The sequence below is a fragment of the Dromiciops gliroides genome, chromosome 3, assembly GCF_019393635.1.
Source record: "Dromiciops gliroides isolate mDroGli1 chromosome 3, mDroGli1.pri, whole genome shotgun sequence".
NCBI lineage: Eukaryota > Metazoa > Chordata > Mammalia > Microbiotheria > Microbiotheriidae > Dromiciops > Dromiciops gliroides.
The window spans coordinates 306329442-306347381 of record NC_057863.1 but is presented as its reverse complement, the minus strand read 5'-3'; the positions used below and the strand labels follow the sequence as shown (position 1 = coordinate 306347381).

At 36.3% G+C, this 17940-nt stretch overlaps 1 protein-coding gene across 1 annotated transcript in view; it reads right to left on the bottom strand.

The window, feature by feature from the left end:
• Positions 1-219: 219 nt before the first annotated feature.
• The window catches only part of ADGRG7 (adhesion G protein-coupled receptor G7), a 79068-nt gene continuing 61347 nt past the window's right edge, over positions 220-17940 (bottom strand). Inside the window, exons 14-16 of the mRNA XM_043993484.1 lie at positions 14409-14564; positions 8895-9051; positions 220-492 (exon numbers count right to left, since the gene is read on the bottom strand). Of these exons, the coding sequence (XP_043849419.1) occupies positions 220-492; positions 8895-9051; positions 14409-14564 (586 nt within the window). The remainder of the gene's footprint in view (positions 493-8894; positions 9052-14408; positions 14565-17940) is intronic.

Genomic DNA, 17940 nt, shown 5'->3' with positions numbered 1-17940 from the left:
CAGGCACTTTTCACACTCTGTCCCAAGCCCATTTTGTGTGTGGAATGTTTGAGCTGGGAATGAAAAATGCTAGCTATGGCTCTGGATCAAAGGCATTATCTTATTTTTCCCCACAATAAAAAGGTATTGAAGGAGGGGCCTGATAAGGTTAAATACTAAGAGGGAAGGGAGAAATCATTTAAAATTCATATCTGATGTACCAAAAACAGATGATCAAAGTTATACTTCTATAGTTTTGTAGTGTGAAATATTTTGGCTACTTTCAGAAAGGAATGTTTCCTGAGTAGTCAGAGATGACTCCAGCAGCCTAAAATGCTCGATCTTGCTTGGAACGGAACTAATCAACTCATACACTTGTGAATGTAGAGAAATTGTCTTCAGAGAAGGCATTTTAATCCTCCTAGCAGCAGATGTCATTGACTTGAACACTTCAGAAGCTTTATTCTGGAAGGCTTTTGTTTTAACAGTGTAAAGGAAAAAAATTTGCAATCCCTATAGATAGAATGAAAACATAATTTCATTAGTTCAGAAATTAAAAACCAAATAAGCATTCAATGCATGCATCCATCCTTCTCAATCCTTATATCTTCCTCTTCAATTTACATGCTTATAACTGTGATTCATGTACTTCCCTAAGAGAGGTAAACTCCTAATCTAATTGAATGTCCTCTGTGTGACCATGGGCAAGTCACTTACCTCTCACTGCTCCAGGAAATTCTCTGACTATAAATTATGAAGGGGTTGTTGATCTTCATGGTGGGAGGAAGGGAAGGTTCTATGCTAGGAGTTCCTTAAATTGGCAAAATTACAGATCCTGAATCAAGTAATTGTTCAGGAATTTTGAGGTCTCAATAGAAAATTGTGAAAAGACCCTTATTAATTATTTATCAATTTGTTATTAGTTACTTTTATTTGAAATGCCTATTGCTAAATGAAAAAATAAATAGTTTTCTCAAACATTTAACCCACTTTTCCTGCCCAAAGTGAAATTTGACAATGGTTTAAGCAATATTTATTCCTATTAAGAAAAGTTTGTTAACTCATAAGAGCTGTCTTCCATTTCTTGAGTGGAACTTACTCTCCATATTTTGAAGTTTATTTAGACCACAACCATATAAAGAGATAAACCAATATATTGAGATTTTTATGCTAATGTTTCGCCTGTGGGTAATTTGTAGACTTTTAGAAAGATTACCTGAAGAGGGCATTATAGTTATAGTGTTTTAAGAATCCAGAGAGAATTCTAATAGGATCCTAGAATATCCTTCATGGAATTAGAAGATCAAATATCATTTATTGAATTAAGACTTTTAAATAAGACATCTGGAACTTCTAGGATGGTAGTTATAGTTTTAATTTTGATCCCTACAGACATGTACCTTCATTTGAAATATGTCTCTTGAGATGACAAAAAGTTTAAGTCCAACTAGTAACAAATAGTTACTTCAGGAGGACAATGGATATATGAGAAATAAATGTGTGTGTGTGTGTGTGTGTGTGTGCATATGTGTTTGCATGCATCAGTGCATGAGTTAGAGAGACAAAGAGAAACAGAGAGAGAGGGAAGAGGGAGGAAGGGGGAGAGAGGGAGGGAGGGAGGGAGAGAGAGAGAAAGAGAGAGAGGGGGGGGCTAGATATACACATTGTTGTTTGTCTTTAGTACTTAAAGAGGACTGAAATGACATCAAAATCTTAGGGTCAATGTACAGTATGTCTGGCTGTGGCTGATCATACCAATATGAACTCAGAGGTTATATAACAAGTCAGGTACAAATAGTCCATATGACCATTTGGGAGGGAGATAGCTCTAAATTTGGGCCTCTCATGTTTCTTTTGAGCTACCATGATTCTATTTTGCTCATAGAGTACAATACTTTCTTTGATATAAATGGGCCATGCTGAACCATCCTGTGCCAGTGTCTCCCATGTCTTACAATCAATTCCAAAGTTCTTCAGAGAGACCTGAAGAGTGTCATTGTATCACCTCTGACCACCAAGTGAGTATTTGTGTGAATTCTTTGTAAAATAGTCTTTTAGGAAAATGTATGTTTAGCATTTGAACAACATGGTCAGTCCATTGCAATTGTATTCTCTGCAGAAGAGTTTGAATGCTTGGCAATTCAGCTTGAAAAAGAACATCAGTGTCTGGTACTTTATCTTGCCAGGTGATCTTCAGAATCTTCCTATCCAAATGGAAGCAACTCAGTTTCCTGTCATGGCACTGGTAGACTGTCCAGGTTTCTCAGGTATACCACAATGAGATCAGCACAATGGTTCTGTGGAACTTCAGTTTGGTAAACAGTCTAATCCCTCTTCTCTCCCACACTTTCCTTTGTAGCCTCCCAAACACTTAGCTAACTCTGGCAACGTGTGCATCAACTTCATCATCTAGGTGCACATTCCTGGAAAGTATATTGCCAAGGTAAGTGGACTTATCCACAGCATTCAAAATTTTTCCATTTATTATAACCAATGGTTCAATGTATTCATAGTCTGGTGCTAATTGGTAGAGAACCTCTGTTTTCTTGACATTAATTGTTAGGCCAAAATTAGCACAAGCAGCTAAGAATCAATCGATACTTTGTTGTATCTCAGCCTCAGAGGCTGTATTGAATGAAAAATCAGTTGTGAACAAAAAGTCTTGCACCAACTCTCCCCTCACTTTATTCTTGGCTTGTAGCTCTTTAAAGTTAAATAATTTACTATCAGTGTGCTAGCTGACCATAATGCCATTTTTGTCCTCATTGAAGGTATCTGACAACAGTGCTGATAACATTGTGTTAAAAAGCATGGGAGCAAGCTCACATCCATACTTCACTCCATTGGTGACTAGGAAAGCATGAGAGCATTGTTCATTATCTAAAACCTGTGCAAGTATGCCATCATAAAACTGATGTACAATACTAATGAAATTCTCAGAGCAACCAAAATTTGCCATAATCTTCCACAGGCCATCATGACTAACAGTATCAAAGGGCTTGGTTAGATTGATTAATTTTGTATACAATCCTCTATTCTGCTCCTGGCATTCCTCCTGGAGTTGTCAGCAAATACCATGTTGGCCATTCCTTGGCCCTTTCTGAAGTCACACTGGCTGACCATCTTGTAGGTGAAGGATGAGCCCATTAAGGAGAACTCTGGAGAGGGAATTCAACTTGTAAATAGCATTGTTTGATGAACACTATGGACATGTCTAGCCCATCTCTCCAGAATGATGTCCTTATCACTGATCAGTGTAGCTCCATCAGCTTTGAGTAGTTGAGACATACCAAATATCTTTGGCCTATAAATAGCTTTCAGGGCAACATAAAAATGCTTTGGATTGTTACTATCAGTGTAAAACTGAATTCCATCTGCCTTTTTACTGAGCCAAGAATCCTGCATCTCTGTAAGCTTTGCTTGTACTATACTTTAAATGGAATTAAATGATACCTTTTTTAGAAAGGGATCAACTATCTTTCTGGTAGACCCTGTAGAGTTCTCATTTTTGCATTAAGTAGCTTCTGAATTTCCCCATCATTCTCATCAACCCAATCCTGATGTTTGTGAGTGTTCAGGCCCAGATGGCTACTCCTTTTCTGCTCCATTGTTATCAACAGTATGCTGGCTCAGCTTTCTTTCCACATGAGTAAAAATCTGTTCACACAGAGAGAAGTACTCTATTCTGCTGGTGTTGAGTCTTCTGACAGTTGTCATGCCTTAGAGCTGCTGCTTTTGGAGAGGATAAGTCTATGATTGGTCCAGCACTCTGCAGCACACATAACCTTTGTCACTCTCACATCCTGTCCATCTCTTCTCCTTACAATTACATAGTCTATTAAATGTCAGTGTTTGCTGTGAGGATATATCCACGAAATTCTGTTGCATTTAGGTAAATGGAACACAGTGTTGTTGATGAGAAGGTCATGCAATGCACAAGCCTTTGATAGTAAGTGATCATTGCTATTGTTGTTTTCATCTCCATTCTTCCCAAGGATTCCCTGCTATGTCTCATACTCTGTGCCTACTCTGGAGTTGAAGTCACCCAGAATTACAGGCTTGTTTTCTTTCTGTACATTCCATAAACAACAGCAAAGGAGCTGCTGCTCCTTACTCATTAGATATTTGTTAAAATGTCTAATTCATGTTTATTAGAAAAAAATGTGAGAACTAAAAAAGATCTTAGAGATCTTCTCATTCAACTCTCTAATTCTAAGAAAGAATGACCCAAGGAGACTTGGGTCACAAGAGAACAAAAATGACTTGACTAAAGTCACACAAGAAGAAACTACAACCTAATTCTCCTGACTTACAGTGTAGCACTCATTCTACTCTGCCATGCTAGAAGGTGGCAATGGTGATGATGCTTGATAATTTAGGTCCCTCTATCCTCTCCCTCCTATGACAGGAAACTATATTGCCCAAGCATAGGTTAGACAATAATATCCTACCCACTCCTTCCAAATTTTCTTTTGAAAACCATCTTATCCTCGACTAAAGACAATATGACTCAACAGCTCTTCAGAAAGTATTATTTCCTTTAGGAGAATATATAGGAGACCCTTTGTGAGTCAAGGTTTGCTGGAGCAGAGTGATTCCTTGGACAGGCTCACAATAATTAATTATTGCAATTATTATTAGTTATAATCAATTTTAAATTATTAGAGGCATATCATCTGGCAAGTCTTGTTTTTGATTTTTTATTAATATACATAGTATATATAATAAGTCCTTTGCTGAAAAAATTCACTATCCCTTACTTATTCTTATTCCTTCATATGATCTATAATCCAAACAGAAATGTTTTCACACAAGATCCTTCTCCCAAGTCAGAGAAGTTAAGAAACTAAATATATGGAGAGGAAGGGCACCTCAGTTTAGCATTGAATGATTTGGGGAGCTAATGCTATCTTTAGCTTGAATTGGAAAGCAAAAGGCATGCAGTATTCAAAAGCAGGAAAGTCTCTGACGTCTTCTCAGAGTGGCATGGATCTTTTCTTTTAAAGTGTTATGAATTTCTAGAACATATTTAAATGTTAACAAGCATATATTCTGAAGTTGAACACTAATGATTTTTTAGTTAACTACTGTATTGGATTAACCCACACATACATACACACACATACAACTTTTCTCCATTTTAATAATTGTGTTCTCTATCTTTTCCCTCTTTCTCTCTTTCTATCTCTCTTCTCTTTCTATCTCTTTGCAATTAGAAGTTGATAATAATATTAATATCATTATTTTATTTTTGCTAAGCCAATTTTAGCAGAAAAAGTTCTGAAATACTAGTTGAAAAGATAGTTTTCAAAGTCTATTATCAAATAGGTTTAGTTTTACACTTACAGATAATCTAAAGTGAAAATATAGCTTTAGTTGCAAACAGAACTGTAGGTCATAATCACAGCCATTCCTCTAGGGATATAAGCTCCTAAAATAACTATGTGGTGCTATCTGGGGCCACCCTGTCCAAGAAATGTGAACAGCTAGTTAAGGAAATGGTTTCTAAAACCGGGATTTAGATTTCTAGACCATGCCTTAAAATATAGGAATGACAGACTCCTCACCAGTAGAACATTTACCTAATGTCCTTAAAATTGAATAAAAGGAACGTTTAAATTAAGTTTGGGAATAAAGAGAAAATTATGAATATGTACCAAGAAATATACTATAAAGAAGATAGATAGATAGATAGATAGATAGATAGATAGATAGATAGATAGATAGATAGATAGATAGATATAGGTATGGATATATAGATATAGGCATAGGTGTGTATAATATATATACAATATATCTATCTGTCTGTCTGTCTATCTGGAAGAATAGCATTTGTTATGCCCAGAAGATCAAAGCAGAGATACATCCAAGAAAGGGATCAAAAGTAAAACCTCTGGCTTCAAATGCCAGTTCAAAAATTTTCATTGATTAGACAACAAACAAGAGACCTTAATACTTAAAGGCAAATTTGATCACTGAGACTTGGTAGGGTGAAAAAAATTACTAGATCATGGCTCTAGATGGATATATCTTATTTTTAAAAGGCAGAATAGGTACAAGGGCACAAGGGAGCATTGTATATTAAGAAGACAAGTAATAGGAGAATATATCCAGGAAACAGAAAGAGGAAGCTTGGTAGGGAGCATTTGGGTGAATATCAATGAGAGGAAGAGTAATTTTATCAAAGTAGTATCAAACACTTGAGATAGGAGGAACTGGATGATGAATTTGGGAAAAAGATCATAAGCCTAGTCCAGAGTCATGAAATAGTAGCGATGGTGGATTTCAATTATCCAGATATTTCTGGGAACCCTCTGTCTTTAAAAACAAAATCAAGGCAGCAGTGGCAGCTAGATGGCACAGTGGATAAAGCACCAGCCCTGGATTCAGGAGGACCTGAGTTCAAATCCAACTGTAGACACTTGATACTTACTAGCTGTGTGACCCTGGGCAAGTCACTTAACCCTCAATGCCCCACCCCACCCCCCCCAAAAAATCAAGGCAGATAATAACTTCTTCACTTCCCTTTATCATAATTCCATACTTGAAAAAGTAGAAAATCTTAAATAGTGAAGTTCTAGACTGGATCTGATTCTCACTAATAGGAAGAAACTGGCTGTTAATGAGGAAATTATTTTAACTTTGTGGGTTGGGGAAAGCAAGTGACTATTTCCTCAAAGTTTGTGACAGTGAAGGAGGAGAAAGAAAGCTTGTAGTCTGACAGCAATCCTAGATTTTTGAAAAGCAGATATAAAAAGGTTCAGAGAAAGAAATAGATGAGTTCTTATAGTCTAAAATTCTCTGGTCTCCCATATACTTCTCATAGACACTCAAAGACTTCTCAGTCAATCCAAGAAGGATGGGAAACTCTCAAGAATAAAATTCTGAAGAAAAAAAGGAAAATAATACTGGTAAGGAGAAAAAATAAAACTTGTCTGAGAAGACCAATATAGATGCAGTAAGAACTCACCAGTTAACTAAAAATTTTGAAAAAATGTGTATACATATGTATATACATATACACATATATGATATATATTTAGATATAGATATGTATGTACATGATGAAAGCAAGGACAGATAACAGAGGATGAAGATGTAAGAGCTTAGCAGAGTCCTATAAAAGTAGTCAGGCATACTAAAGCTCATAAGGAGCTGAGATTGATAAGGAAAGCAAAGGATATTAGCTTAGGATTCTTTTTTTTTTTTTAGGTTTTTTTTCCCAATTTTGTTGACCTCCAATTTTCAGAATTTTTCTTTCTATGTTTAGTTGTGTTTTGTTTTTTTGTTTGTTTTTCTGGCAAGGCAATGAGGGATAAATGACTTGCCCAGGGTCACATAGCTAGTAAGTATCAAGTATCTGAGGACAGATTTGAACTCAAGTCCTCCTGAATCCAGAGCCAGTGCTTTATCCACTGTGCCACCTAGCTGCCCCTAGGATTCTTTTTTAAAGCAATTTTTGGAGCAGGTAGACAACCAAAGAGGCAAGAGGACCAGCATATCAGTAATGATGACTGGAAACAAAGAAGGAAGAATTGCTAAATTTTAATTTTGCTTCTGTTTTCTTTATGAAGGAAAATGATCTTTGGACTAGGAAGGATAGAACAAAGGTGGTGCAAGGGGCAGTTAAATGGCACCATGGATTAAGCATGAGAACTTGGAAACAAGATCTGAGTTCAAATTCTGCCTCAGATACTTCTTAGCTGGATGGCCCTGGGCAAATCACTTAACTTCTCTGTGTCTCGGTTTTCTCATCTGTAAATGGCAATAATAATAGTACCTATCCCAAAAGGTTGTTTTGATGATCAAGTAAGTTAACATATGTAAAGCACTTTGCAAACATTAGTATATAAATACTGTTATAGTTGTAGCTACTGTTGTTGTTAAAATAAGAATGATGAGTGTGTAACCAACTACCTTCAATGTCTTGAAATTAGTCAACAGGTCCAGATTAACTACAGCCCAGGATATGGAACAAGCAGAATACTATTCTGATATCAATCATCACTGAGAGATTATGGAGAGCTGGGAAGGTTCCCTGCTAGATGGGAGATGGGCAAATGTTTACATTTTAAGAAATGGGGAAAGGATACATTCTAAAAAACTGTAGTCGAGGAGACTTGACTTTAATAGATGGGACATTCAAAACCTGGGACAGTTTCTGAGCATTTAGAGAGGAAAGTGATGACTGTTAAAGGTAAATGTGGGTTCATCAACAACAGGTCATCCCAGAAGAAATTTATTTCCTTCTTTCAAAGGAATCTTAGATTATTACATTAGAGGGACTCTGTTAACATGATGTATGGGTTTTATACTAAGCATCTGATGAAGTCTTTTATTATGTCCTTGTAGACAAGATGAAGATGTTTAGTCTTTGCAATGTGTCATGCTCTGTACTAAGAAGCACTTTGGACACAAAGACAAAATAAAAATAAAAGTTTACATTTTAATGGGGGAGATAACATGCCCATTGCTAAGTATGTACAAAACAGTAACCAAAAAAGTAACCATCAGGAGAGGGCATTGGCAATTATAGAGGGGGAGTAATGTGATGATAGATGAGAGAGATGATAGATAGAAGTAATATTGTATATATTCTATATAAATATGTATGTATATGCACATATGTATTGTACACACACACATATATACACATATACACACACACATATATGTCTAATGATGGCCATCTGGGGGCGGGAGGGGAGAAAAAAAAGAAATTTACATGAAAACTTTGTTGCACAGCAACACAATCCTGCAGTCCTACAAGTTACCAGACAAATGTTCAATTGTCCAGTGAAGATCCAAATATCCTGACCCTGCTTCAAAGTTATAGAAAATAATTACTTGCCTGAGGATGATTCAATCTCAGTGACAGGAATTTTGTCACTTTGGGGGCTGTTCTTGCTACGTACCTGTGTTGTGTTGAAGAAGCAGAATAAATAGTTGAAGATGGCTTTTACATTGTTATCATCTATTAGCATCAGGTAACCCAGAATCCAAGTAAGCCCAAAAACCACAGCAATGGATAATGTGCTAAGAATCTTCTTCATGACTGAGCTCTTTTTTGTGCTGGATGAGAAAAAAAAAAGAAAGAATGGTCCAGGTTTGCTCCAGCAACATCATCACCACTCCCACCCTCAGGTGGCATCAATAGGGATAGGGAGAGGAACTGTCATTCACTGGTATAGGGAACTCCTGGGTGTCCCTTTTTATTTATCCTGCATGAGATAGAGGGTCCTGAGGTTTGGAATATTGCATTTCATTACAGGTTTTTTAAAAAGTATTCAATTTTGGTGATTCCCCCCCCTTATTTTTTTTTTAATTCTTCATCATAGACATTGTTCTCTGGAAGGTTGAAAGAAAGGAATTAAAGGGGAAACCAGGCAATGTAAAAATAAAAGGTACCAATTAACTATTATATATTTCAATTGAACATTAAAATCATTAATCCTTATGAAACTTATAGGCAAGGATGAGTGTATAATAATTCTGCAAAATAAGTCATTGTAAAGGAGATTGGCGCTATGTAGAAATTTATGATATGATGGTCTCTCATTTGTGAGTCTGATCTTAACCTCTCACTTGTGATAACTCAGTGGCAGTTACATTGTATTCTACTGGGAATTACTTTTTAAAAAAGATTATAATGAAATTTTCATTGTGGTGAATATAGTAAGAGTATCAGTCAGGGAGAGACTCTTTTGATTCTTGGATATGGCCCTCAGCAAGGGAATTAACCTTTCAATCAGTTTTTTCTTCTATAAAATGAGGATAATAATAGCACTCAATTCCTAAGCTTGTTATAAGATAAAATAAAATATGTAAAGCATCTTACAAACCTTGAAGTTATATGTAAATATTAACTTACTATGATTACTACTTTGGATGGATGTGTGTGTGTGTGTGTGTGTGGAGTCTGGGTTTAGGAACATCTTTCTTTCATCCTGGCATCCCACCTTTATGTTAACCAATAAAAAGAGAGGGAAAGTTATTTGCTGGTAATAAAACAGGATGAAGCGTTTTTAATCTAACTGTTTGTCTCATTAACTTTTGCATAGGACTTCTTGTCTGATTTTCTTTCTTTTTTTTTTTTTTTTTAGTGAGGCAATTGGGGTTAAGTGACTTGCCCAGGGTCACACAACTAGTAAGTGTTAAGTGTCTGAGGCCGGATTTGAACTCAGGTACTCCTGACTCCAGGGCCGGTGCTCTATCCACTGCGCCACCTAGCTGCCCCCCTTGTCTGATTTTCTATTGGAGGGTGAGCTGCATGCTTTTTCACTCCTCTTTCGCACATTATCTGAGAAATTTTACTCTCACTCTGTGTGTGTGTGTGTGTGTGTGTGTGTGTGTGTGTCTCTTTGGGAGGGGCAATGAGGGTTAAGTGACTTGCCCAGGGTCACACAGCTAGCAAGTGTCAAGTGTCTGAGGCTGGATTTGAACTCAGGTCCCCCTGAATCCAGGCCCGGTGCTTTATCCATTGTGCCATCTAACTCCCCACCCCCTCCCCTGTCATTATCTCTTAATGATTTTTGATTACTTAATAACTTTTTGAATTTTAAGTTGCCTCTTAACAATAACAATGTTTGACTGAAGGATGAATCCTAGACGTTGTTTGAGATCATCTATTCAAACCCCCTCATTTTGAAAATTAGTCCCAGAGAGGTTAACTGACTTGCAGGAGGTCATACAATTAGCTGGCAAGCCAGCAGGGTTAGGAGGACATGAAGCCAGATCTCCTTTCACTTTCCATTATGCCATTCTGCTTTATTGGGTGACCTCCACAAAATTCCAGTGCCCTTATGATTCTCCTAGTTGTTATCTCATGTCAGGACTTTCCGAATGGACAAGCAGAGATGGAAGTTACATCAATAGTAAATTAAAAAGGTGGAGGCACAGTCTCCAGAAGGTCCCAGTAGCATTGCATGGTGTAGTGGAAAGGACACTGGATTTGGAAATAACTGGGTTTACTATTTCAGATATATTGTGCTTTAAAGCCATCAAACACTGAAGAAATGTAAATCATCACTACTGACTTCTCTATACTCTTTCTCTCCTAATCCCTTGAGTGAGGCTGGATTTGAACTCAGGTCCTCCTGAATCTAGGGCCAGTGCTTTATCCACGGTGCCAGCTAGCTGCCCCCAACTCAGTTTGCAGGTGGGTATCCAGGGAGGTAACTAATCCCTAGAGTTTCCAAGGACACTCTGTCAGTCTGCTCTCCTAAAACAATAATTCATGAACCCCCACTAGTGACCTTATCTTTAATAGTCAGCCAGTAGATACAACTAGCCCAAATCAAAGACATTTGCTACGATAGCATAGTAAGAATTGTAGCTATAAAACATTATTTCCCTTTACACACTTTATATTCCAGACAAATTAGACTACAAGGCTTTCTCTGACCTCATCCTGCTATCTCTCTATCATTCTATCTGCTGGTTCAGATCTCTTTCTTCTTCCTATGCTTAGTTCAGGTTCTCCCTGTTCCACACCATCCTGCCTCACTGTATCTGAATGTATTCCACTCTGCCTCAAATTTTCCTAGAGTATTTTGTCTGGATTACACCTTTTTTCCCCTACCACAGTCCACCTTACATTCTATATATCAGTATGTATATTATATTCTCCTTAATAAACTCTTTGAAAACTCTTTTAGGATTAGTAACTCTCTATATCCTTAGAACTTAGACATTGTCTATACTTAATAAATGCTTATTTGATTTATTTGAAGACACAAACTTATCCTTGTGGAGTTTACAATCCAGTAAGATGATAAGATATAAACTATTATGTGATAAATGTGTTAGAGAATTGCAAAACATAATATGAGAGTCCAGGGGAAAAGTAATTTCTGATTAAGGAATCAAAGAAAGCTATACATAGTGGGTAGCAGCTGAGTAGGACTTTAAAAGATGGGCAGGAATTCAGCAAAAAAAAAAATTGGGGATAAAGTATGATTATACTAATTAAGGCCATTGTTATCTTTCACTTTGATTACTATAATAGGCTAAAAACTGATCTGTCTCCAGTGTTCCTCTCTCCTAGATATCTTCCACCCAACTGCCCCAAAGTAGTCTCCCTAATAGATAGGTCTGACTCTGTCACTCTCCTGTTCAAAGACCTTCAGCAACTCCCCAATGCCCACCAAATACAATACAGACTGAATATCCTGGCATTCAAGATCTTGACACAATCTAGCCCCAACTTAACTTTGCAGCTTTATTTTGCCTTGGCATATGCTAAGTTTCAGGAAAACTGGACTAATAGCAAGGATTGTTTCATGATTTTGTTTTTCATCTTTGTATTTTCAGTGCCTACCACAGTGCCTGACACATATTAGGTGTTTAATAAATACTTGTTGATTAATTCATTAAGGTTCTTGATCTCATTAATTCCTTTCCCTACTTCCATGACTGTATGAAGGCTATCCCCAATGCCTGCATTATGTTCCCTCACATTTTTCCAACTTTGACAGCCTGCCTTTTGGTCTCAGCTCAGCAAGATTTTTTCAGGATTCCTTCCCTAATCCATTTCACTAAGAGCTGATCTTCCTTCATAAAATACAGACCACCTTGTCTGACCTCTCTTATACACTTACACACTAATTTTCTAACTTGTATTATACTTATTTGTGTACAGGTTGGTTTTTTAAAAAATATGTCTCATCTACTTGGAAAACTATTAGGTTATTAGAAGTCAGGGACTGTGCTGCTTTTCATCTTTGCATCCTCACCAGCTGGGCACTATCTGGCAAATAGAACTTAATACAAGTTTATTAAATTGAATTCAATCATAATTCTTTCTGATTTAATAATTAAATGATAAGTAATTAATTATGATTGATTAAAACATAATTTCAGGGGGTTGTGTTCATTACTAAATATAAATGTCTATTATGATGATTTATATAATAATATAGAATACATAAAATATAAATCATTAAGTTCATGATGAGAAACAGCATGATGTAATTGATAGGAGCTTAGCCTTGTAATCAGGAAGAATTAACTTCAGGTCCTGTCTCTGACACAAGCTAACTGTATGACCAAAGGCCCTTACACTCTCATTACCCTCCAGATAACCCTCTGAATTATAACTTTCAAATAAATTGTTGAGCTGAATTGGTAGAGTTTCCACACCAAGGAAACTCTTCTGTTGCTTATCTCTAATTTATCCTGTTTATAGCTCATTTGTACATAGTTGTTTGCATGTAGATTCTCCCATGAGGCCCTTCAGAACAGGGACTATTTTTGCCTTTCTTCATATACCCAGCACTTAAAAGGACTTGCACATAGTAGGTGTTTAATAAATAATTATTGACTTGACTTATAGAGTAATTTCTCAGCTATGGGCTGAAGCTAGGGGAATGACATGAAATATGGATTGCAGAAATACACATTATATGTAAGCTTCTTGAGGGTAGAGACATTAATTTTTATCATTTTATATTTCCCCAGCACCTCTCTCCCTTCCCCACCCAAGGGCCTAGCATAGTGGCTGGCACATTTTTTGTTGTTGTTCAAGTGTACAGTCATGTCCAATCTTTGAGACCCTGTGAACCCTACTGTTCCTAAATTTTTCTTGGCAAGGATAGTAGAGTGATATGCCATTTCCTTCTCCAGTGGATTAAGTCAAAAAGGGGGCAAATGGGGGTAAAGGATCACATAGCTAGTAAGTATCTGAGGCCTCATTTAAACTTAGGTCTTCCTGACTTCAGGCACAATGAGCCACCTGCCTGCCCTGCCTGGTACACAACAGGCACACAATCAATGTTTATTAACTAACTGAAATATCATACTAATGAAACATAAAGATAGACACATGTACATTTATATATACACATGTATGTACACATAAATATTTTCATGTATATGAATATATGTAAACATAGGTATACACATCACACATGATATACATATCTAAATGATTTTTGAAGGGCCTTTTTTTCTCTCTTAAATTTTGTTTTGCTTTTCAATTTGGCTCACATAACCCAAAAGAGAAGCATATTATCCTCAAACTATTGTTAGGGGATAAAGAGAACTGAGTGTTATAGTGAAAGAGATATATTACACAGCTAACTAACACCACATTGACCCAGAATCTGTCCCAGGAGTATTTCAGAATTTGAAAGTATCCATAATTTCATTAGGCCACTGCTTTCATCCATGAACACAGGAAGCCAAGCCCTCTAAACTTTGGTGGATGATCTTCCACCCTGAAAGCTAGTGACCACACTAGCAATGTTTCTCTGAATTCAGCTAGGCCAGTACTTTGAAAACTACACAGGGCCTCTTCTTCTGCTTGGTGGGCCCCACAAGTTTTCCCTGGCATAGCTTTAAGAATACAAAACCCACTTTCACCACAATAGAGGCCATAGAGGATGACTTTAGTGAGTTTTATTACACATTGAACAAATGTTATCTCTTACCTTGTCAAGTTGTCTGTTCTTCCCCACAGAACTTTGACTATTATGAAAATAAATACTACAACATTAGCGATGAGAATGATGGATACTGGTAAAATGAATGACCACAACCATGGACTCTCCAAATAATTGTTATCTTTTGGAACTGCAAGCCAACATCTATTAAAGAGAGGAGATTATTTTACCCAAGGAGAAACATTTATTCCTTCCCTTAGCCAGTAAAGAACTTAATGGACTCAGATTTAAAGAATTTTTAAAAAGTCAATGCCTCTTTCTCATCTCTTATCAATCAACAAGCAATTATTGAGCACCTACTTTTTGCTATGCACTATTCTAGGTGCTGGAGATTCTTATAATAGTACTGCTGGAAAGATAAAAATAGTCAATCTCCTTTTCTGCCTTATTTCTCCATAGGTAAGATCCTATTATGAGACTCTGTAAGATCTCCATCCAAATTGTTTTATCCCAAAATTGCGTGATATTAAATATCTCTAGAAAGCACACTCCAGGTATGTTTTATCTGTTAATGAAACAGAGCTGATGTCCAATTTCATTCTAATTATTTCGTAAATTTTTAAAATTGCATTACAAAAAAAGGCCCGTGATGTGACCTCCTCCTCTCCAGAAAGAATTGCTTTGAGTCCAATAGTGAAAGATAGGACAAAATTATGAAATAAGCAAAAGTTTGTCTTAGGTACTCCTAGCCTTTATTTCTTGCCAGTTCCTCTTCCTCTATCAGATCTATTCTCAAGACAAGATATCACAAACTCATAGAAATTTTAAACTGACAAGAAACTTTGAACTGATTAATTAAAAAAATTTAGGGCAGCTAGGTGGCATAGTGGATAAAGCACTGGCCTTGGATTCAGGAGGACCTGAGTTCAAATCCAGCCTCAGACACTTGACACTAGCTGTGTGACCCTGAGCAAGTCACTTAACCCTCGTTGCCCCCCCCCAAAAAAAAAATTATGTTGCACTAATTGTGTCTCAACCACTGTGCTAAGAGCTGGGGATACAAATACAAAAGCCCCCGAGGATCTGAGTACTAATGGGGTGGGGGTGGGTGGTGACAACACCTATAGGAGTGTGGGGCCCAGGAAAGCCCCGACTGGTGTGTGATATAGGACAGTCCAATGACAAATCATTTCTAAATCAATGGTATCATTGAGCTCTCAGAACAAAACATAGAAAGGAGTGAGAGGGGGTGTACACATTTTTATTTTATTTATTTATTTGTTTGTTTTTTGGTGGGGCAATGAGGGTTAAGTAACTTGCCCAGGGTCACACAGCTAGTAAGTGTCAAGTGTCTGAGCTTGGATTTGAACTAAGATTCCTCCTGAATCCAAGGCCTGTCCTTTATCCACTGCACCACCTAGCTGCCCCAGTGCATATATTTTATTTTTTTTTAGGGAGGCAATTGGGGTTAAGTGACTTGCCCAGGGTCACACACCTAGTAAGTGTTAAGTGTCTGAAGTCAGATTTGAACTCAGGTACTCCTGAATCTAGGGACGGTGCTCTATCTACTGCGCCACCTAGCTGCCCCCATTGCATACATTTTTAAAAAGTGAATTCAATAGTTATCAACAATCACAAATGCTTCAAGAAACCACCCCTTTTTCATCTGTCAATTTGCATGGAGTAAGATAAAACTTCAAAACTATTTTCATTTCTCTTATTAATGGTGATGTGGAACATATATTCATCTAATCTTTTATAGTTTGCCAATCTTTTGAAAATTGTTCATACCTTTCACTATTTACTTATTGGAGTATGTTTCTTGATATATATTTATATTGATTTGATGTATATTTTGTATGTCAGACTTTTATCAGTGAAATTTGATACCTTTTCCCACTCTACTTTCTCATCTAATTTTATCTTAATTGAATATATTTCTGCTAAATTAATATTTTATATTAAATTTATTTGTGCTATTTATTTATATAATCAAAATTATATATTTCATTTTCATTATATTGTTATATATCTTATTTGCTTTATGTATCTCATCACTCAATTAATACTACTCTAGTTATCAATGATTGTTTTGCTTGCCAAATCTAAATGATCTTTATTCAACCCACATCCTTCTCCATCTCTCTACTACATTTGACACTGTTGTCCACTCTCCACTTCCCACCCTCTGTATACTCTCTCTGTGGGTTTTAATAACACCACTCTCTCTTATTTCTTCTCCCCTCTGTCTGGCTGCTCCTTCTTAGTCTCTTTCATTGGCTCATTATACATATCACACCCTCTAACTATAAGTGTACTATCCTAGGCCTTCTATTTTTCCTCTATTAATCTTTCTAGTTTCATTGGGCATTACCTCTCCCACTGAAGTCCAAGATCCAACCACAATGGCCTTCTCTCTTTTCTTCATATACAATATTTAATCTCCCACCTCCATGCCCTTGCATTGCAGTCCCACATGCCTAGAATGCAATCCCTTCTTACCTCTACCTAATAGAATGAATCTCTTCCTTGAAGATGCAGCTCAAGCAGCACCTTCTGCATAAAGCCCTCAAACCATATTGTAATTAACTATTTTTATGTATTTGCATAGTTTCACTGTATATTTATGCAGCGTAAATATACATATGTACTTGTCTAACCCATTAGACGGGAAGCTCTTTGCAAGTAGGTTTTGTTTCATTCTTTACATTTGTATCTCTAGTGGCCAGCACACTGTCTGCCAATTTGTGGGGGCTTAAAGTGCTTGTTGATTGATAGAATCATCTCCTCTATCCCTTCTTTGATTAAAAATTCTTCCTCTACCCATCACTGGGAAAGGTCTCTGATTTCATTTATTTCTATTTTTTTTTATCTTTTATATTCAGGTTACATGTCCATTTTGAGTTCAAATATGTTGCAACATGTTGATATTAACTGAACTTCTTCAAAATTGTTCTTCAGTTTTTCAAGTAGTTCTTATAAAAAAGGGAGTGAATCCTCCCAGTGAATCAAATTATTGGGTTTATCAAATACTGGTCTATATTTTAGATTACTTCTATTTGTTGCTTATTTAGAATTTTTCTTTTTAAAAAAATCAATAACTTTTGATAACCACTGCTTTACAATATTGTTTGAGGTCTCATAATACTATACTCCCCTCATTTATACTTTTTCATTGTTTTCCTTGCTATTCTAAACTTGTTTTCCTTCAAATAAATTTTCTTACTAGTTTGTCTGGTTTCATAATGTATTTAATTAGAAAAATTAATTAGTATAGCACTAAATCTGTAATGAATTTAGATATTCTTGTCATTTTGCAATATTGGTATATCCCAGGCATAAGTAATGACAATCTCTCCATTTAAAGATTTGACAGGTTTCTCTCATATTTTCATCTGGCCTATTTTCCCCCTTCCTTGGCATTTCATTTATTCCTTGCTAATATTTATTTCTCTGACTGTTTTTTAATCTACATTTCTTCTTTCATTACCTTTTATATATTATATTTTATAGGTACTAGTCAATTTCTTTTGAATTCTTAATTTTCTGGCATATCATTGCATATGTAGTTTGTATTTCT